At 35.8% G+C, this 22,380-nt stretch overlaps 2 protein-coding genes across 4 annotated transcripts in view; one reads left to right on the top strand and one right to left on the bottom strand.

Annotated features, from left to right (window-relative positions):
- The first annotated feature begins 432 nt into the window (after positions 1-432).
- LOC120628209 lies at positions 433-4,899 on the top strand. The gene is made up of 3 exons (XM_039896462.1): positions 433-862; positions 1,725-1,949; positions 2,261-4,899. The coding sequence occupies exons 1-3, from the start codon at positions 579-581 to the stop codon at positions 2,421-2,423; spliced, it is 672 nt and encodes a 223-aa protein (XP_039752396.1). The 5' UTR covers positions 433-578; the 3' UTR covers positions 2,424-4,899.
- Positions 4,900-5,862: 963 nt separating this feature from the next.
- The window catches only part of LOC120627865 (calcium release-activated calcium channel protein 1-like), a 59,214-nt gene continuing 42,696 nt past the window's right edge, over positions 5,863-22,380 (bottom strand). For 2 of the 3 annotated variants that reach the window (XM_039895979.1, XM_039895981.1), the window contains 6 exons: positions 13,331-13,572; positions 11,832-12,033; positions 10,942-11,092; positions 10,158-10,424; positions 9,199-9,300; positions 5,863-7,864 (listed from right to left, as the gene is read on the bottom strand). In XM_039895979.1, the coding sequence (XP_039751913.1) occupies positions 7,716-7,864; positions 9,199-9,300; positions 10,158-10,424; positions 10,942-11,092; positions 11,832-12,033; positions 13,331-13,572 (1,113 nt within the window). In that variant the 3' untranslated portion in view covers positions 5,863-7,715. Of the gene's footprint in view, positions 7,865-9,198; positions 9,301-10,157; positions 10,425-10,941; positions 11,093-11,831; positions 12,034-13,330; positions 13,573-21,421; positions 21,664-22,380 lie in introns of those variants that run through there. The other variant, XM_039895980.1, reaches the window with a different exon arrangement.

Genomic DNA, 22,380 nt, shown 5'->3' with positions numbered 1-22,380 from the left:
CTCGTGATCGATAATCGAACATAATATAATATGCTTCATACCATCGATGCATTTTGCCTTGGGCTACTAAATAGCATACCAATCTAATTCATACATCGCATAGGTACTAAGAAATAGTCATTCAAATTTTTGTATAGATTTGCAAAATTTTTAAAAATATGTAAATCGGAATTAACGTATTCAAGACAAGATAAAATATTACGTTTAGAAATTCAAATTTCCAGCAATCCTATCATTTAAGATATACAAATATCTGAATTAACTTATCCTTTAGTGGTGTGTACAATGTATTTTAATATAATGTTGAACTTATGGTAAATACACTGGTAAATTCTCTAGAATATTCTTGAACTCTCCTCCTTTATTATTTACGATTCAACTCAAGTGACAGATTTTCTAAAGTTCTGTGGCTCTTCTCTGTCTATTATTTGATATTTCTAGAAATGTCATTTTCATGTTTATTGTTGACTTGTCGATCTTGATTTTCAATTTGATATAGTAAAATTTCATTTGCGATTCAATTGCGATTACTGTCCGAGTGTTGAAATTCTGAAAAACAAACAGTTATATATAAAAAAATGGATATTTACGGGTATACGGCATTCCCGTACAACCAGTCAGACGAACTGTCGAAACAAATGTTTGCGCAGCAAGCATTTGCTAACCCCGGCCCGTATCGAGAAATACCAGAAGGCCATAACATGCCGGCTCCTACAGGGACTCCGTGGAATGTAACGAGCCTGCCATGGAGCATGCAATCACCACCAAATCTTGTACAGTTTACTGCACAGACACCCACGGAAATGAAAGTGTCTGCAGTAGTCCATTGTAAGAGAAAGAGTTTAGATGTTGAACCAGTAATGTAAGTACCATCTACTGTACGTTGAAGGTCTCTGTAAGTCTAAAAAGACCCAGGTTTATCGTTCGATTTCATCATCATCCATCGTCATCATAAACTCATTACAGACCTACTGTAGTGGCCAAGCTGGTCAAGTGCGGATTGGTAGCCCTTTCACACACCTTTGAGAACATTATGGAAACCCTTAAGCCGTCACCGCTTTGCTCAATTTAGAAATTTAAAATTTCTAAATTGACTCGGGACTGGCCTACATTATTTCAGAAGTAGTGCTGTGTGAACAAGTATTATATCTTTCTGGTGCAATGCTGCACTGAAAACTTTTGCTGCAGTGTTCTAATAGGTTAGGTAAGTGTATATGCATAATACATGATATTACATACAACTGTTGGTTCTAGGCAAAGCATGGAGACAGGCCAAGATACAGAAAAATAACTAAGATAATATATGACATATCTAAATTCCTCTTACTATTACGGGAAGCTTCTATTTTTCCCTATTAGTTCAATTGATTGCAGTGTTGTTAGCCCCCCTATGAGGTGGACAGATGACATCAAACAAGTCGCTGGGAGCCGCTGGAAACAAGCGGTCCAGGACCGTGGATTTTGGAACTCTCTAGAAAAGATCTATGTCCAGCAGTGGACTTCAATCGGTTGAAGTAATGATGATGATGATGATGTACTGTCATATTACTTAATGTTAGTTAATGTTATTAACTTATATGTGTATGAAACACTGCTTGCTTATTTCAAATACATGTTGCAAGATCTGCAATTTCTTTCTGATGTTTCCAATTAAAGATTGAAGATCAATCTATTATATTAAAAAAAAAAATTACACACAAGTCAATGAAGCCAAACTTTTACAGTCCTCCAAAACAGTTGATTACTGAAGAGAAAATGGCTGCACATCTTAGCAGCCTCCATATATCTGCAAACTACACACAACACTCTCTGTCTTCTGAGGATGTCATGGAAGTTGGAATAGACACAAGTGCACTCTGTGAAAAGCTTAAAGGTCACACTATTGTCCTGTCCGAAGATGTTAAGAAAGTACAAGAGGAATCTCTCTTGCCCACTGCTCTAATTGAAAGGTAGTAAATTCAATAAAGTATTTAGTTTTATTGCTTGTATGTGTATCAACTGGGTACAATATAGTCAGCCAAGGTTGTGTGGTATGGAGGCAGAGGGTGTAGGGAACCACCAGATAATTAATTGCCACTAAAAAAATGTTTTCCCCAATTCTATTTGCTATTTTTTAGCTATTATATCACACTCTTTGCCATATTTGTGTCCTTTGATAGTTTGTTACGGATGGATTGAAGTATTGGCACTGATTGCTTTTATAAATTGGTCAATGTTTAACATGTTACAAACAATTTGTTAAGAAAGTTATTTGTTACAGATTACAAAAACCTCAGATGTCTTTAGTAGTGTGGAAGCCCAGAGATAATGTGCTTGATAAAATAAAAGAAGAAAACGATCAACTGAACTCTGATGAGGAGACACCTAAGAAAAGAAATGGAGTCCTTGTACCCGAGCAGTCTAGGATGGAGATGGAAATGTGATACTGTATTGAATAGATTGAATATGATTTAACTTTTTTTCATAAAATGTATAAGCTTTAAACTTAAGGTTATACTGACGCCAATTCTGCTGACCATAAATGTCTTAACTGAACGTTTAAAAGTAGTTACATATTTTTGCTGTTAAAGTGAAACTTATTACATCGCCTCAAACTTTTTCGGCTGTGTGTTTGAATGTCGCGTGTCGGTCGGCCGCGGAGTAGGGGTAAAGTGACAGGTGCTCGTTAGAGTAGCCGAGATCAATATGGTGGCGCCTATAGTTCGCGTCAGCTGACTGTGTACTGTATAGACTATCACTCATTAGTGCATTAGTGCCAGTGCTCCATAAAATATTGGTTACATTTAAAGTCTACTTTTAACATTTTTATTATAGGGATAATTGATGAATCAAGCAGATTGCTCACCTGATAGTAAGTGGAAAACTCGCCTATAAACAGGGCAACGCTTCCCAGGGCATGCAAAGAACCCATCCTAAAAAGTATTTCCTCTTTGTAGATAATATAGCGCTACTAAATTCAATCTGCCTGTTGAATATTTTGAATTTAGTTTAGTTTGGAGATTTGTGGTCAACAAAATTAGCCCAATTGTAGAGACGATAGCAATAACTTGATAAATATTTACGAGTAACAGAAATGTTGACTATGTCAAAACCTAACCAATAATTATAGTTCTGTCAACGTCTGCCTTCTATGGATTCCATTTGTTGTATGGAATAGTGACAGTAAAACCAACTAAAAGGTTAGCTTAATTTCAACCAATTTTTAAGAAGGTATTTGGCTATGTTACTTAAAATTACTGTTGAATCTAATTCCATTATTCAATTTTAATTTTAATTTTTAAGAAAGTACACATTGTACATCCTTAAAAATTAAAATTGAATTAAATGAAAACTATGATATTCAGATTAAGCATGATATTGTCCATTATTCATTAACCTTACTGATATTGTTAAAGACGTTAATTATATCCCCTGACAGGGGATACAATAATCAACCTGCTAAAGCACGGGAACATGGAATAGGAGAAGTTTACCCCCGTTTATTATTGAACATATATTATTTGGATATTATTTCCACTGGTCGCCAATGCTGTAAGAGTTGATAAAGCTGTAGGAGAAGATAAGTTGTTATCTCTTCCACTGCGAGATAATTGGCGCAGGTGGCGCGGAATTAAAAACTGACTTTGTTATATAAGTCCAGCTTTGCATTGGGATAGCTTGCATGCATAAGACTAAGAATAGGATACTTTGTAGCCCGGAAAATAATCCCACATCCATATACAACAAATAAAAATGGTTCCTTGAATGCGGGCTTAATGACAAGTTTTATAAAATGACTCTGATGTACTGAATGATGAGTTTAGCGGAATCTTTCTAAGTTTATCTTAATCGAAGCTAAACTAGGTAATTTTTCTTTGCACTGGGAGAATTCTAATTTAAAAATATTGCTATCGACTTTACAAATGTGTGATTTGGTAAAAACTAATAACTAAGGATTATTTACAAATTTTTTTTATTGTTACAAATTTAAAATTTATGTTGGTATTAGGATTCTTTAGAAATAAGTGATTTTTCCGTGATAATTAAAGTGTGACGTAAAACTCAAAAAAAATTGAACTGGATGTTTCGGGAAAAAATTGATAATTAAGTTAATGTTTTTCCATCTCAATGTAAATTTTGTAAATGTAAGTGTGCGTGCAAGTCGTTCGGCAATTGCGTGTATTGTACCGGAGGCCGAACCCACTGAGATATATATACGAGACATTGTAATTTGGTTCATTAAATATCTATTTTAAAAAAGTAACTACTTTCTGTATGAGGTTTGGTTTCCAGTCTTTCAGATAAAAAAACGCTTGGTATTAAAATTTGTGGTTATTAAAAACTCCCAAATTTCACGAGGTCCGGTGCGTATTCAATTCGAACCAATATTTTGCGCAATTTAAAGATGTATGTCACTCCATAATATTGGATGTCGATTTTTGGCTATCACTTTGTTTATTTACAATATTTTTAAATCGTATTATAAGTATGTTTTGACGTTTTATAAATAAATAATTTATTACTCTCTTTTCTATATAACCTGACCAACATCGGAAATTTAATTGCAATAGCGTGCGTGTTATGACTTCAGTTTGTAAGCGGCATATAGGTAAATGGCATGTAGAATAATAGCTTGCATTCTTCGCAGTTCGAGCTTTTATTATATTTGTTTCTTAGACTTATTTGTATGACTTGCGCGTAGGTAGTTGTAGTAAGAAGTCAAGCAAAAAAATTAGATAATAATTGATGTAGTTTATATGTTGAATGTTCTTGTATTGCGGCCAGACGGCCTTTAACGATTTTAAAAATGGATATTCTTAGTACCCACCTTAACTAATTAATATTTCATTCGTGAATAAATATTATAATTTTATGTAATTTTACATAGAATAAAAGAATGCGTTTTCGCAAACATACCCATTGTTGATTTTTTTATTTCTAACCTGCCCCAATTATTTATTTATAAATATTATTACTAATAGTAAATTAAACCATTAAATCAGTATTATTTTAATATTGTTTACGTTTTGTTTTAGAATTATAATCCTTATTTTAAGGATGTCAGGGTATATTAAATAAACTTCTATCTATACTTATAATAAAACTGTAACTGGAAGATTTCTGTACATTTTATATATTTTGAAAATTTTGACCGGGATCCCCCGGTTTATAATCGACACTGAGTCCAAAACAGATTCTTATGTAATTTTTGTGTCTGTCTGTCTGTCTGTCCGGGCATCACGTGAAAACTACTGAACGGATTTAAATAGAATTTGGTATAGTGGTAGCTGATATACCGGGTCAACATATTGGATACTTTTTATCCCGATAAACAATAAGTTTCCTCCGGGAAATGGGATGAAATTTTTTATCAATTTTACTTCATAGCTCCGTTAAATTTCGAACAATTTTTGAAGTTGCGCGGGTCAGCTAGTTTTGGAATAAAACTGCTTTAACTAATCATTCAAGCGATATAGGATGGTAATAAGCCCCTTGAAGTTAGCTAGAAGTCGCAGAAGTTCACGCTTGTGCTTAATTTTCTCCATTGATTGCCTAAAAAGGATATGCGCGGCTTCACGCGTTACTTGGTCCGGCCAAGATTATGCGTCCTGCGAGCGATTAATTACAAGACTTGCTTGAACGGATACTTGGCACTCGGATAAACAAAATATTAAACCGTTTAGTAATAGATAAAAGATTGTTATAATATTTGAAGTAAAATAACAGGGTTAGTTCAAGTTTAGAGAGTGTTTAATTTAAATTTAATTTACTATTAGTAATACTAGCTTCACTTCGTGGCACGTTATTGAAGATGGATTTTAATGAGATTTTTTATTTATTTTTGTAAAACTAGAACCGTAATAAGAAAACAAAACATTTTTATTAAAAATCATATTTATTTCGTTTCGGAATATCTGCATCATCGTTCAGTGAGGGCCCAAGAAATTATATAGGTAGATAGTTTTAATCCAGCGGGGACAAATTTTGAAAAAACCTGCGTTTCAAAATTTGACCCTTGCGTTTTTACAAAATTGTCTTTAAACATTAGGGAAGAGTCCTGACATTTTAGTATAATCAATTAAATCCAAAATCTTTAGATGGCAGATTGGCTTTAGTACCTAGTGCTATCCTTATCTACAGCCTCTACAGGCAAGGGTCCCTGTTGATAGATAAGGGTAGCACGACTTAGTTCAATCTAACATGTTTAGATTTTTTAATTATATTAACGTCGGGTGTAAGTAGTCACACGCGGTGATGGCTGTTTTTACTATACCTACTTATCTTACTTACGCAGCTACTTTTGCAGTGCCTGATTAAGCGCGGGGCTCGTAAATTCAAAAAAAAAAATTAAGCAAATTCTTTAAAATGGGCCTTGATCTCCTACAGGTACTTAAGTATAAAGTGGTAAAAATACATTTCAATACTCAATACGTATCTTAAATACCATAAGTATTTGCTATCTATAGGTTACAATTTCGTACGTAATTAATATTGTTATACATTACTATAGGCGTTGCCTGTGTGCGTGTATGTCAGTCAGTCAGGCAGAGAATGAGCGGTATTAAATATTCGGGGCCCCCTTTCGCGCGGGGCCCTTAGGAATTGCTACTTTTGCTACGTGGTTAATCTGGCACTGCACTTGGGTGTTAATGCCTGTTTTCACTAAACCTAGGCATAACCTAAATCGAATGCCTACTGATTTAAGCGATCTCTATTGTAAAAAAAAAGTTTCACCAACTCTTACGTGATAACTATTTGTGAACGGTTGATGTATGTAGGAATCCCCCAGATTAGGCGTTATTTATTTAGGAATTGCCTTGTTCATCGTTAGTGAAAACGGGCATAAGTTTCAGCCCGGCCATCATAGCGTACCGCTACTTTAGTTACATCAATGCGTAAGTAGTAAGTAGTAAGCTGCAAACTAACTAGCCAGATTAAGTACCTACTCTAAGAATTAACTATCGTATTTATATTTATTTCGTCATAATCGGTCAACTTATTCAGGTGTTCAGTGAGATAAAAAAATACAGTAAAATTTTAAAAAACATTATAGTCTGGACAACATTACTGTAAGAAAATCAAGTAGTCAATATTTAACTAACTAATGTTTAACTAAATACCTATTTATTAAATCGAAGCTTAGCGCATAATTTTCAATCAGTCGATTTAAAACATCACAACAATAATGTCTTTGAGACTTAACTTTTAATCGATATTAAATCTAACTATCATAAATAAATAAGGTACATATTATTAATTTCTTATAATTTTTCCGCACTTACATAAACTGTGCCGTATTTTTTATTTCTACGTAGTCTAAAGTTATTTATTTCGATGTTAGTCTTCAAAAGTTTTCAATCCATCGATGAGCATCCGATACAATTCATATTCACGATATAATTGAATAAACTCTCGTGAATTTTAGCTTAATAAAATATTATATTTATTATATATAATTAATTTAATTAAAATTTGTAGTTTTTAAATAAAAAGAGTTTTGGTAAGATATGCGTGGATTTTAATGATTTGAAAAACAAAAATCAAAAGTACGCCTATTTTCTTGAACACTTACTTAAATAAGTATTTAATTTCAATTGAGACTCAATTTTATTGAATTTTTTCTCCAAGTATGTAACATCTTAATACTTTTAAATTGTTTTGAGTTGCTAGATTGAAATTATATTGCTATTTGTAAGTATTTTTTGTGTTCCTAAATTCTAGTTTATGGAGAGTGTCTATGGGTACATGTTAACTTTGACAGTCGCCGTATCCAGATCCCGTTTCATGTTTTCTAACTGCTTGATGTCTTGAACGGACGTTTCGCATTTCTGCACCACCAGAGAGTGATAGAAGTGAATTGCGAACGCCACAAATACTATTAATACTGAAAAAAAAGTAAAATAATATTTTTTTAAAGTATATACCAAAGTTTCATATATGACATAACAAAAAGAGTTAGGCTACTAAAATCGAAATGGGCTGGTCACGTTTGTAAAATGGATAACTCAAGGTGTGCTAAACGACTAACTGAATGGATACCTAGAGACAGTAAAAGAAAAAAAGGTCGTCAAAAGAAAAGGTGGAGAGATGTTTTTACGCATCTTTGGAAAAACTTGAGGTAGGCCTTCGCCGATGAGGCGACTTCTACCCTAAATTAGAGCTACCAATAAGACATTAAAAGACATAACAAAATTACCTTTATATAATTTTCATCAAATGAATTCAAATTTGTAATAATGATTAGTAAAAATGTTATAAAATAATTATGTAATGATTGGTAGTAGAGTAAAGGCTTTTAATTTGATTTTATTTTATTTTAACTTATATGCCTACCAAAGTTTAACAATCTCTAAATAAAAAAAAAATTTAACGCTACTTGTAAGGGTCAGTTCAGACGGACCGGAGGAATTAAGAAGTTTTTTTTTAAATTGCTTTTGGTTTTTACAAAGCATGCTGCTCCCTTAGTCGCCTCGTATGAACCCCGCGGGAAGGGAAGGAGTTGTGACAACTGTTTTCTGACTCGCCGCCGCCGCGCGGCTTATTTTCATCATCATAATGTTAAACCGTGGACGCCTACTGCTGGACATAGGTCGTTTGTAGGGATTTCCTAAAACCAAGGCCTTGTGCTGTTTAGGTCCAGCGGCTCCATTGTTGGATGTCGTCTATCCACTACGTTGTGGGTTTACCAACGTTTATCGACAGGAGGTCACCATTCCAGCACCTTGGGACCATAACGACCATCGGTTTTTTGAAAAGTAGCCATGTTGCCCCGCCTTTAGCCACTTCTGCTACGCTACTGGTTCGCTATGCACCGTAATCTGATACCAATACATAAAGCTGAAGAGTTTGTTTTTTCGGTTGTTTACTTAAACGCGATGATCTCAGGAACTACTGGTCCGATTTTGAAAATTCGTTCAGTGTTTTAGCCTATATCCTTCCTTGATAAATGGGTATATATATATATATATATATATATATGGGTGGATAGCCCATTTATATATCATATTTAGATATATAGGCTAAATAACATCAAACTAAGACCAATAGGAGCATAGCACAATTTTTTTTTCCTTTCGAGTTGTATGATAAAGTTGTTCCCTTTAAAAGTTTTACAAATAATTCCGCAACAATATATGTCTATCTTTTAAGGTTCGCTTATACGCGGACGAAGTCGCGAGGGACTGCTAGTATAATAATAATAAAATACATTATTAATACCTGGTATAACAATAACGGTTGCAGCAGTGGCTGCAGCAAATGAGTAGTCCCAGAACTTCACCCAGCATAGGATGGCTATCTCTACCAGAAATAAGAACAGACCTGAAAACAAAAACAGTAATAAGTATTTTAAAAATAAAAATAATAGTAATTTTAATATTTAAAAAATCGTTTAATCTCCAGAGGTTTTTCATCTACGCGGGAGATATTATAGTGTGCAAGTGTGCCCGCAAGCACAGACGCAGTCTCTATTCCCTCACTGTCGTAGTCCGATGGGACGGCAACAGCTCCGACACGACCGGAAAGATATCAGGCGCGGACAGCCTAACGCGCTCTCCGAGGCACGGGATAAATCGTGGCCAGCTACTAAGGATTTCTTGAAAAACACAGTAGGTTGGTTCTATTCACTGGTCCGACACGGGAAACCCATTTGAACTTGTTCCAACGAAGCAGTTACAGTTGGACGTGCACAGGAATTTTATCCGCCCCGCCAACTGTCCGTCAGCGGGCTTATTCCACTAAAAGGGACCCAAAACAAATAATTCGAAAAGATGGCATTATGAAGGTCCATCTAAAAAAATAAGTATATGTTGTTTTTTCCGTGAAGCTTTCAGTTGCAAATCAAACAATACTATATGTAGGTACTCTAGAAACACCAAAAATAAATAAACATACTCTCGCCTCTAGACCCCAAAGTAAGCATTGCTTGTGTTATGGGTGCCTACTAAGATGACTGATATATATTTTAATAAATAATATACATAAATGCTTATAATACTAGTCTTTAGTTGCAAAAATTAATAAATAAATATACAATAAATACCCAAACTCTGAAAAACATTAATGTTCCTCACACAAACATTTTCTAGTTGTGTGGAACGAACCCACAGCCTTGGACTCAGAAAAGAGGGTCGCTGCCCACTGCGCAAATTGGCCGTCAACCAATAAAACCAACTCACCTAAAACAGTACTAAACGCCCAAGCCAATTCTATGAAGCCTCTCATTCTTTCATGCGGCGAGTCCCTCAAAGCCTGCGCAGGCCACCCGGGTGTGTCCATCTTACTAACAGCGTCTATATTTGGCAGCAGGTACGTGGATATCATAAGGGCGAATATATGCACTGCCACTAATACTGTTGTGCACACTGCAAACATCACGAACAACCATTCGGGGACGTTCGTAGGCTCGTTTATTTGCAGTTCTACCATCGCCACCATTGCGAAACCTGGAAAGTGTTAAAAAAGTAATTAGTAGAGCTTTTTGTCAAAGCGCTCGTTGTACTACTGCCGTGCTTATTTCTGCAGTCAAATAGCATAACCGTTTTCCGGTCTGAAGGGTTTAGTTGCCGGTGTAATTGCAGGCATATGATGCTATATGGCGATGCTATAATATAATGATACTATGGCGTTGCATACCCGAAATGTAGCTCTGTGTATGCGTGTATTTTGTCTCCGCCAATTACCATCTTCAGTATCAGAATAGCTGATTCGTTACTGGGTTTTAATCCTTAAATAAGTACCTAGTTCTTATTAAGATTGAAATGTAGAGAAAATAATTTTAATAATAACGACGAACCGATAACATAATGCGTCCGGGCACAAATCATGTTTCTACTTTGATCCGTTGCTGCGTGCGTTGCTGAAAGATGGAAAGAGCAACGAACACACATTTTACAAATTCATTAATTGAAAGTGCAGTCATTAGGTATAATTAATACCCAGTGATAAAATGGCTGTCCTCACCTGATAACAGTTCGGAGGTGGTTGCCGTAGCTTTGAGCTTGGCTCTGGACATGTGCAGGCGTCTCCACGAAAGGCCGTCAGGTGACGTAGGGCCCGGTACTTCTTCATTCCAGCCGGAAACCGGCATTGCTAGAGCTACTTCGCTAACACTCTGAAATTAAACGAATTAAGTAAGTTGTTATTACAAAGACTGATCCCTCATTAACGAAAAAAGCAAAGCGAAAACTCGAGCGAATGAATTCGAATACATAATGACAGATCAGTTTTAACAACCAACTCGCAACCCAGTCATTTCTCTGCTACAACTTTTTGTTTTATTGTACATAGCATGCCAGTTCTGGATTACGATGATGATAAAATGTAAGATGGTAACGGGCTGTCCTTTTAGGGGTATGACAGTTATATTTAAGTCCATACTACTACTTAAAGAGTTTCTGCGTGACATCGTACCATAACGCTAAGCGTGTTTCTAAGGACGGGAACCAGAAACTAACTAGCCCGCCAAACCAGACCAGATTAAATTCAGAAATTATAAATTTCTTAAACGCCCCTGCCTGGCTCACCAATGCACCATGAGCAAAGCAAAAAAAATTTAATAATGAGACTTTTTTGAGGTTTTCCACTCCCCATTGCTCACGCAGTCTTCATATTACGCCAATGTCAACAAAATAATAGAATGGTGCAAATAGTTTTGTACACAAACCTCTAAACTAAATTAATTTGACGAGACTAAACTTTACAATGAATAGTAATATCTATAAAAGGATAGCACTACAGACCTGTTAATTTGATTTTGTTAAGAGATTTGTGTGTCTACACGGTACAGCAGATTACATCATTGTTCCAATAAAGTAATAAAAACACTAGTAACACTCATAAACGTTAATTACCCTAATGGACTGGTTACATTGGCAAGGACTCTGGAGGTATCCCGGACTCAGAAGCACCGTAGTCGGGGTAGACTTGTTGGACAGCATTCCGTTGGGTGTGACACTGCCGTTAGGACTGCAACCGCCTTTAGGGCATTCGTAATCCAAGCTGTGCGGTGGTGTGACTGAAATTGTTGGACTATCTGTCACCGTCACCTTGACCCTGTAAATTAAAATACCTTTGCTTTAAAGTACTGAAGATAAAAGAAAAGTTTGCAGTCACGGGACTCCCGGTTGATAATTAAAGTTTATATTAGGATTTATGGTTTACAAACTGCACCCGCAAAGGAAATGTGCAGAGTACCTTACTCACAGAAGTAAACTGCCCTTCCGCTATAGCGCGTAATTTGTTTTTTTTTGTAATATCTATGCGGATAAAGTTGTAGCAATGTCTATGCTATACGGTTACCTACCTGATGTCTTTTTTATTAGAAAAGTGTAGTGCATGAGTTTTTTTTTTAATTTCGTTAATCCCAATTGAACGTTATTGAAACAAAACGCAACGGACAACAGCACTCACGTAATACACCTACATTAAATAATTTAAACATGTACTAATAGGGCATTGACCGCTAGCCATATATATCCTAATATACTTGAAAATACATAAATAGGAGAAACTTAAACAAATAATTCAACTTTTATAATACAGACATAATTTTACACTTCCGGGGTTGTAAAACTTTTAGGTCTTGCACTGACACGTTTATCTAAGTGACTTACTTTTCAAGGCGAGATCTTATTGTTAAATGTTGTCTAGGTTATCTTCAACGACTGTAATGGGCTTACTGAGACGTGATTGTGCAAAGCAAATACTTACTTGAATTATTTAAAGTGAGTAAGTATGTTATACTTTACATAGCGTTTATCATGTCAGTTAGAGAGACTTATGTATATTTGCACAGTTTGTACTATTTATTTATTCAGCGTATTTACTATTTATCTACCTAGAAGCGAAAGTAAGATGACATTTGTCACTTTATTTTGGTAAAGGTAGGAACTGCGATGTCGAAAACAATTTATTACCTACGTACCTACCCTACTTTAGCTTAGTCAACTTTAAAATGTATTTAGTAGCCACCTAATGTAATTTTTATTAATTTATATTCAGTAAAAAATATTGATGATAATGATGATGATGATGATGATGATGATGATGATGATGATGACTTATTTAGTCACTAGCTGTTTTGGTTTTGTTTGGTGTTGTTTGGTTTACAAATCCCGTGGGAACCGTTCGGTTCCCTGGTATAAAAAGTAGCCTTTGTTACTCTCCGTCCGTTCAACTAACTCGTTGCTTAGTTAGGGCGTAAAGGCAGGACAAACAAACAAACAAACAAATAAATAAATAAAGAAACAAACACCCTCACATTTATAATATTGGTAAGGATACCGCAATACTCCACCGGCTAACTCCAAATAGGAATTGAATATAATCTACGAAATAGATAACTGCTCACTTTGATTGGCTCCCGCTGTCATAGCTAGGCGGTTTCCCCAAGCACTGGTACGAATCGCACAAGCCCAAACTCTTGGGCCTGTACTCTTTTATCCTGTAAGGCCTGGGTCTCTCGTAGATATGGTCGCTCGTGTTGAACCGTTGTAGAGATCGTGGTCTGGCTTTGCCACAGGGAGGTGTTTGCGTGCATTGGTCGATCCGACTCGCCTCTTCCACGCTTGTTACGAAGCTGGCTTCAGATATCTGTAACAAATGATAAGTAAGTTAATTGATTTCAATAGGCAATCGTTTCCGTATCTATTTTCTAATTCAGGGATTTCTGGATTGTCTACAGACACAATTATGTATAGTCAAGTAATGATAAGGCAGAGTAGGAACTTTTTATGACAGAACTGATCCGGGGAAATTAGAAAGTACTAAATTCATGCTATGCTGCATTGTTGTAAAGACGATTTGCGAGGTGGGCAGCGACCCTGTTTTCTGAGCCATGGGTTTAATTGCCACAACTGGAAAATTTTTGTTTCATAAACATGCAGTGTCTGTGTGTTTGTCTGTTTATTAGTATTCATGTATGTCATTCATAAAAATATTCATCAGTTATCTTACCACCCATAACACAAGCCTAGCTACGCTTACTTTGGTGCTAGATAGCGATGTTTGTAATGACGTACCTAGTATATTTATTTACGTTGTCTTCCAGTCTAAGGGGCGTGGAGCCTGGGGGCCGGTTATTACACACAACAACGCCTCAGATTAATGGACACGGGGCGACACTTTTTAGGATATTTTTCTTGCCTTCCTCGCGAGGTGTTGCTCTGTTTATTAAAGGCGATGGTTATTAACTTATCGTCATGTGGGCCGATTGCTAGGTTAAAAAAAAGGAAATAGGTAGGTAACTTACAGTTAGATATCTATAATATGTTATTTCGAAATGTAGACAAAGAGTTTCAAGCACAAAACATTCAACTCATTTTTTGTTTGTCGTTTCCGCAATGTTAGATTTTTAATGATGTCATATCATAGCCTACTTATGAGTTATTGCACCCGAAATATTAAACCGGCAGGGTAAAATATTTGACAGGTTGGTTCAAAAATTGAAAAATGATCTCAAATAAAATATATTTCAATTAAAATAAAAGCACTTTTGAAACGCTAAGTATCGTTTCATCAATATTATTGTCGACCTTCTTGCAGTGGTAAGCGCTGTAGCTCTAGTGGAAGACTTTGGCTCTGGCTTATTACCACCCTACAGACAAAGACTATTTAGCAAACCAAGTGACTTAGAGGCTACTTTGTAGTGGAAATAAAGAGAATCTATTTATTTAGAAATACTTATGTATTAAAGTAAGTACGATGTTACTGTTTATGTACGAAGTTAATAACTAAAAAAGTAAAGGGATTGCGGGAAGTCCCTCGGTAACGTGGCCGTGGCAGTTACTGTAAAAAACAATTGAAGTTCGTAAAAAACGGAAAACATGAGAGATGATGTCAGATAATGAGGTACAGAAAATGTATGCAGTATAATAATAAATTGATTAGGCGTTGATAAGATAGTTACTCATATACGGTGCTCATATATTAACTATTATGGAATGTACTTTAAAATTGCCCAATATAGTTCTGGGAACGGAAAAGGGACAAAATAGCGGGACACAGCTAATTATTTTCTGCTTGAAAATCGGTTCAGGTGATTTAATTTATAATCCTACAGGTACGGTTAAGGGGTGCTTTTCCAGGATAAATATGTTATACTTAATGTTCTGGTAAACACGAACTATCTCTGTGCCAATATTAACTAAGAACAAAACGAATATCATAATATCACCTCTACCTATCAAAACTAAAAACTGTTATTAGATACGTATACGTACAAGGAGGTATTTTACAATGCCATAGAATTTAGAAAATATACAGTGGCGTGCGTAGAGGGTATGCACAGGGTTTGCAGATGATATAAAATGAAGAAAATCTCCAATACGAGCTATAAATACTTAAGTGTAGAATTTTAATAACTCTGACAATGCCTATCCTTATGATTTTTATGACTCGTACTGAAGGTTTTCTTCATTTTATATGATGTGCATACTCTGTGCATACCCTCTATGCACGCCACTAAACATATATATATATATATATATATATGTTAATGTATATGTATGTTCTTAATTCTGTGTTTGATGCTAGGTCTGAACTTTGAACAGAAGTCCTTAGTAAGTACAATATTTACTCGATCGCGATTTAGTATCTTGTAAGCAAATTAGAGCCGTTTTACTCCATACTTAATAAGTATACGATACTCGAAAACAACATCTCGATTGCGGGCGAACAAATCTTGTACTAAGGCTATTGAATAAAAAATTATACGATATATAAGGCCGTTGGTCACCAATGTCAGTAGCGAAGTAATCGTTAGCAATCAGCGAAATGACTGTCTTCCATGTTACGCTCTTGTCATGCATCGCTGGGCTGCTGTTGGTCTTTGTTATTATCGTTTAAAGGCAAGGCCATATTGCGGAGTCCAACTTGCCTCCATATCGGCGATCAAGTTTGCGTCAGGCGTGTGACCAATTATCTGAAGCGCGCGATCGATCAGGGATAGCCTCTGTAAATCAGGCCTTACGGCCTGTTCCACTACCTTCTGACAAGTGTCAGATGGCCTGACCGTAAGTTGTGTCACTTTCTTACTTTATGTCATGTGACAAAGACAAAATATATGAATAAGCGATCCGCCACTTATTCAGAGGGGAAACAGGCCTTGTAGAAGATTTGCTCATCAATCATTATGCTTACGTAGGAAAATTAACCTAATCACCAGTTTCGGATGATTCTATACTAAAGAATTTTATTTCTGACACGTTCGACCAAAAGCAATTGATGCTTTAAACGATGGAGAAGTTCCATTTTACGCTGTGGTTTACCTTTCGCTTTAGTATATTAAAAAACCATAATGAACCATTTTCATAACCATTTTCGGTTTAAAACTTTGTTATTGATATATTACGTATATTATCTACGATTTTATCTAGGGATTTTTCCAGATATAACACCGCTGATCATTTGAAGCGATGATAGCCCAGTGGATACGAAAACGACTTCCCTTTCCGGGGACCGAATTCGAATCCCAGCACGCACCTCTAACATATCCAAGATATGTGTATTTTAAGTAATGAAAGTATCACTTGGTTCAACGGTGAAGAAAAAGACGGCGGGAAAACCTGCAAGCATGAGTGTTCTACATAATGTTCTCAAAGGGTGCGGGATCCACCAATCCGCACTGGGCCAGCGTGGTGAAGTACGGCCTTAACCCCTTCTCATTGTGGGACCGTGCCCTTAAGTGGGCCGGTAATAGGTTGCAGTGGTCTTATGATATTATGAGGTCCCAGGATCGAGCCCTGCATAGTTCAATATGGAAGTTATAATTTCTGAATTAGTTCTCGTGTGCTGTGGCTAGTAACCACTCTACCGACAGACTTGCGATTTAGCGTTCTGATACTATGCCGTGTAGAAACCGATTAGGGAATGGGTTTAATATAACTGAGCGTACATCCGTACCTACTCCTAGTAGGCTAGCCCGGCAAACAAACCTCTTGATGAAGTCGAATATGGTAACCGCTATATCAGCATAAGGTTGACCGCGTTCCGTACCCGAAACGCGGTTGTAGCTCGAACCGTCTGATATTGTAAAAATAATATTTTGTACAATAAGCCCTATTAATTCGAAATAGTACTTGGTTGGTTGCAAATAATTTGAGAAAAAAAATTTTTTGAAGGATAAATTTTGTTCGAGATTAACGCACAGACCTTGAAGACACTTTGCATTTGCTGTCCCCATCATCGTGAAACAAACTTTAAGAAAGTGACTCAAGTCCGTCAGTGAAATTTCTCGTAAGTACTCATATCAAGTATATTGTTTTAGTTAATAACTTAATTTTAAAGCAAAACAAAAAACACTATCCGGACCCTAACCTTATGCAATAAACTTACGATGAAATCGATAGTTATGCCTCTGATTGGAGTTGAAAATTCCACTGTTAATCAAATATAAATAAATATATAGTATATTACGACAACGCACATCGCCATCTAGCCCCAAAATAAGCGTAGCTTGTGTTATGGGTACTAAGATGACTGATGAATATTTTTATGAATAATATACAATATACATAAATACTTAGAGTATACATATAAACACCCAGACACACGACACACATATGTTTGTGTAATGAGCATGAAAAACATTCATGCTCATCACACATTTTCCAATATTTTCCAGTTGTGGGAATCGAACCCACGGCCTTGAACTCAGAAAGCAGCGTGGACTACCATATAAACTTTGTGAACAACAACAAAGACCCGTTATGTATTTCGAAGAGTAAAATTAAATTTGATATTATTTCTTGAAAACCCGTTGCACACCGATGCTTTATATGATGGGGCAATTTTCTCACCATTTAAATTTAGGCAGGTGGTATAGCGTAGGTAAGCGTTTGGTGACAAATTGTAGCAATCATAATGCTCGAGTCTGTGTAGTTTTGTGGATTTAAAAACTCAATGTTGGTTTAACTGCGGAAGTTTATTATTATGTCCACAGATTAGGTACGTAGAACAAAAAAACTAACAGTTTTTAAAAATATGCTTTAAATATTATTCCATACACTGGGGTAAGGGTTTCAGAATTTGTAAAACTGATCATGCTGCTACCACACCTTTATGATAAGACTCTCCGGGATTTTTCATCAACTTATGTTGTCATAATAAGTAAAAAAGAAAGATGAAACAGTCTAAAAAAGGCGCAGGTAGGTACTAAGCACTCGACAGAGAAGTTAATATGAATGAAAGATAAGATACTTATTTTAGATACTCTTTTTCATACCTTTTATATCAAACTACAGTTTGATTTGACGTTTAAATCATAAAACTGTGATTAAGTATTGATAAGTTAAGTATATGGAAGTTTATCAGTGAGCATATTGGGAAGGTGTGGTTTCAATGATTAGGTTTGGTAGATTTTTATTAATTTACTGTTCAAGATATTTTATTTAAGTAGATCCCATTAGGTATTTATCTATCAGTAGATATAACTACTACAACTATTTAATTAAATGCACAACTACTTAATTAATAAAGACTAAGGGAAGTAGATGGCTATATAAAGTTCAAAGACACAATACTTTAATTTGGTATCCTCTCATGAAATTAGCTGAAATAGGGTGTTCTCGGAAATCTTGGTTAGGTTGTATTTCATCCATTCGGATTAAAGTTGGAGCAGGATAGTCAATGAAGAAAATGTGAAGTGTGTGAAAATGTGTGTGAAAATGTGAAAAAGAAAATGTCTAGTAAACTTTTATAAAAACTTAAGGGTAGGCTTTTTATAACTCTTACAAAGCCTATCCTTACGTTTTTTATAACGCGTACTGAAGATTTTTTTCATATTATATCATCTGATAGTATATCATCATATTATATCTTCTATTATTTATATTTAACTATATGTTTATGTGGTGTACAATAAAAGTGTATTAATAAATTCATTCATTCATTCATTCATCTGCATACCCTGTACATACCCTCTATGCACGCCACTGACTACAGAGCATAGGTCTCCTGTCAGCATGAAAAGGGTTAAACTACGCAAGTACGTTTCCTTCGCCGTTAAAGTGAAGCGCTGTGATATTAATATGTAGGTCCGCGTGGTACAGTATTTAAAATGTCTATTTGATGGAAGTTTTGATGATGCCTTGAGAAATAAGTATATGCTACCTAACACGAGTTGCATTCAATAAAAGGCAACTCCTGTAATTTCAGTAACCTACTCTTGTGTTATGTTATTATCAGATGGCATAATTGCTTACGCAAGAGTTTTGCTCTGACCATTGATTACGTGGCTACCTGTGTCATTATCATGGAACTATTATGTTCGTTTTTACCTGTAAACTTAGTTACTTATAGAAGTCTAGGGTTACTATTCCAAAGAAATATTTTTAATTTAGTTTAATTTATTTGTTTATTTATACATAGTGAGATTAAGAAGAAGCTGTGATAGTCCAGTGGGCAGGCACTCGACTACAATTTCGGGGGGCCGAGTTCGAATCCCAGGAAGCACCTCTATGTTTTCTAAGTTATTTGCGTTTTAAGTAGTTAAAATATCACTTGCTTCAACGGTGAAGTAAAACGTCGTGAAAAAACCTGCTTGCCTGAGAGTTCTACATAATGTTCTCTAATGTGTGGAGTCCGCCAATCCGCACTGGGCCAGCGTGGTGGACTAAGCCCTTAGGCCGGGCACGGGCCTCCTCCAACAATGAAAAGGGGGGCCTTCTCATTACCATATACCCTTTTAGGGTATGGTAGAAGTAATAACTCACAGAAAAGTTCATAATTAATATTCATTCATACAAATTCATTCATACATACGAGTATGATGTAAAATGCGATTTCAAGCCGTTAGGTAGGGTTGTCAATTTTTTTATAGTTACTTTCTATGTTAATTAACTGAAATATACATTATCGAAATACAATAATCTCGTAGTCGAGTTTTGGGGATAGGTACGTTAAATGGAATAGGGGGTATCCCTTTCGAAGTAGGAGTTTGTATGGTACTGATGTTTTTTAAAAGCTTTAGGTGAACTGCAGTCTTAACAATCCGCCTATACTTGTGACGAAAGAAAGATCTCTTTGCGCCTCTTAAGTCTTACTTAGCTAACGACAAGATTTGGCAGTGTCGTCGGGTGCAGGTAATAAGGAAGGAACAAGTACAGAAAGTTTTAAAAAATAGTTTTGTTTGGTTTCTAGATTGTTTGACTTTTAACTTTAAACTGCGACGTTTGATACTTTAGGATTTAGGCGGTTCCAATATAACCACGTCGGCCATTAGGGAACTGGTACTTATGACGCCTCGACCTCTTTTAGATTAACGCAGTTCGAACCTTATCGCTTAAGTTACTGTATAGAAGATCTGTTATGATACCACCACTCTGGTATGATACCAGATTGCTGAATAGGGCTCGCATAAGCAGGAGACAATTTTCTCCGCCTTCTTTTTTTTGTGCATAACTAAAGACTAACGGAAATAATATCCAAAAGATATACATGTAATAATAAATGGGTGTGAACCTTACCTATTCAATGTTGCCGTGCTTTAAAAAAATAAATACTTGTAAATATACTACAACAATGCACACATCCCCATCTAGCCAAAGTGTCGCTTGTGTTAAGATGCATGATGAATATTTTTATGACAACGACATAAATACAGATGAATATCCCAGACATTGAGAAACATTTATGTTCATCACACAAACATTTTCCAGTTATAGGAATCGAATCCACAGCCTTGGACTCAGAAAGCAGGGTCGCTGCCCAGTGTTCCAATCGGCTGTCAAATCGGCTGCTTTGGTCTCTCTACGTAAGTTAAGGGTTAACTTGTAGTTTTGTCTGGCTTCGGCCGTAGCTAGTGGCTATTATCCTACAGACAAAGACGTGCCGCTAAGCGATTAAGCATTCCAGTACGATGTCGCTCAAAACCGATAACCTAGGGTTTAATATAACTGCCATACTCCCTAACAGGTTAGCCCGCTACCATTCTAGTCTTACCACCAGGTGAGATTGCAGTCAAGGGCTAACTTGAAGTGGAATAAAAATGTCAGTAACTTACTGAATAGGGTAGTCAGTAAGTTACTGAATTTTTATTCTCAGATTGCTCAATCTATGACTAAATCGTCTCCTATAGTACATAATCTTTAAATCAAGAGTTCTAAGCAATTTCTCATTATGTTCTCTCTACTTTAGGCTGCAGCCAACATATTATGTGATACCAGTCAAACTATGTGTATGTACCTATTTGAATACATGCATCAGGTAAGATCGCGTGCAAGCGTTAAATAGAATAATAAAATATGAATTATGAAAAGAAGAGTATCAATAATAATTATTATTATGGTGATAGGTAAGGATAATATCTATGATAAAATCATGAATTTATGTTCCCGTATCTAATCCATTTATAGCAACGTAGGTTGCGGTTACCAAGGTACAATAAAATAAGAAGGAAAATTAATCGAAAAAAACCTTGGAAAATATATAAAATCCCACACACCTGTTTCATTATCACTTAAAAAAAAATAACTTCACTTAAAAGTTGAAACTCATCTTAAGCCACGCACTAAGTAAACTTATCAGTAAATATTCGATCCGATATTTTTTCGAACCGTTTAGTTTAACCCAACGAGACTCGTATTCAAATACGCGAATCGTATGCACATAAAAAAATATTCACGTGTACACGAGAAATGTTGGTCACATCATCTCACTAGTGGATACACATAGACGAGTTACTACCACAAAAGGAAAACTAACACTGAGACGAAAACATTGCGCGCTATGATTTTGTTTGCGGCTTTAAGTAAGAAATATAATGATAGACTGTGTGAAAACATCTGCTAAAGATCGCTGTCATTAAAAAATCCGGCCAAATGCGAGTTTAGACTCGCGCATCTTTGGTTCCGTGCTTATGTCGGAAACTTATTATTCATTATAAACATGATCATCATCATCATCCCATCTCCCACAATCTGAAGAGGTTAAGGCTGTAGTCCACCACGCTGGCCCAGTGTTGATCGGTGGATTCCTCACACCTTTGAGAACTCTTCAGCTCTTTCGCATAAAATCAGTCTGGCTGTTCGGCTCGGAAATGCATCCAATATTTGTATGTGTATTTTTTTTTTATATACAACGACAATCGCCATATAGTCCCCTAAGTAAGCGTAGCTTGTTTGATGGGTACTAAGATAACTGTTAAATAATTTTATGAATAATATACAATTTACATAAACCCTTATAATACACATATAAACACCCAGACACTGAAACACATTCATGTTCATCACAAACATTTTCCAGTTGTGGGAATCGAACCCACGGCCTTGGATTCAGAAAGCAGGGTCGCTGCCCACTGCGTCATTCGGCCGTCCAACGCATTTAAATTTATTTGATAAATCTTAGTCTTCTTTTACACTTTAAAAAGTCGTACCTAATTGTTTAATAAAAAATAGTAAT

The sequence above is a fragment of the Pararge aegeria genome, chromosome 12, assembly GCF_905163445.1.
Source record: "Pararge aegeria chromosome 12, ilParAegt1.1, whole genome shotgun sequence".
Classification (NCBI taxonomy): Eukaryota; Metazoa; Arthropoda; class Insecta; order Lepidoptera; family Nymphalidae; genus Pararge; species Pararge aegeria.
This window is presented reverse-complemented; position numbering and strand designations above follow the sequence as displayed.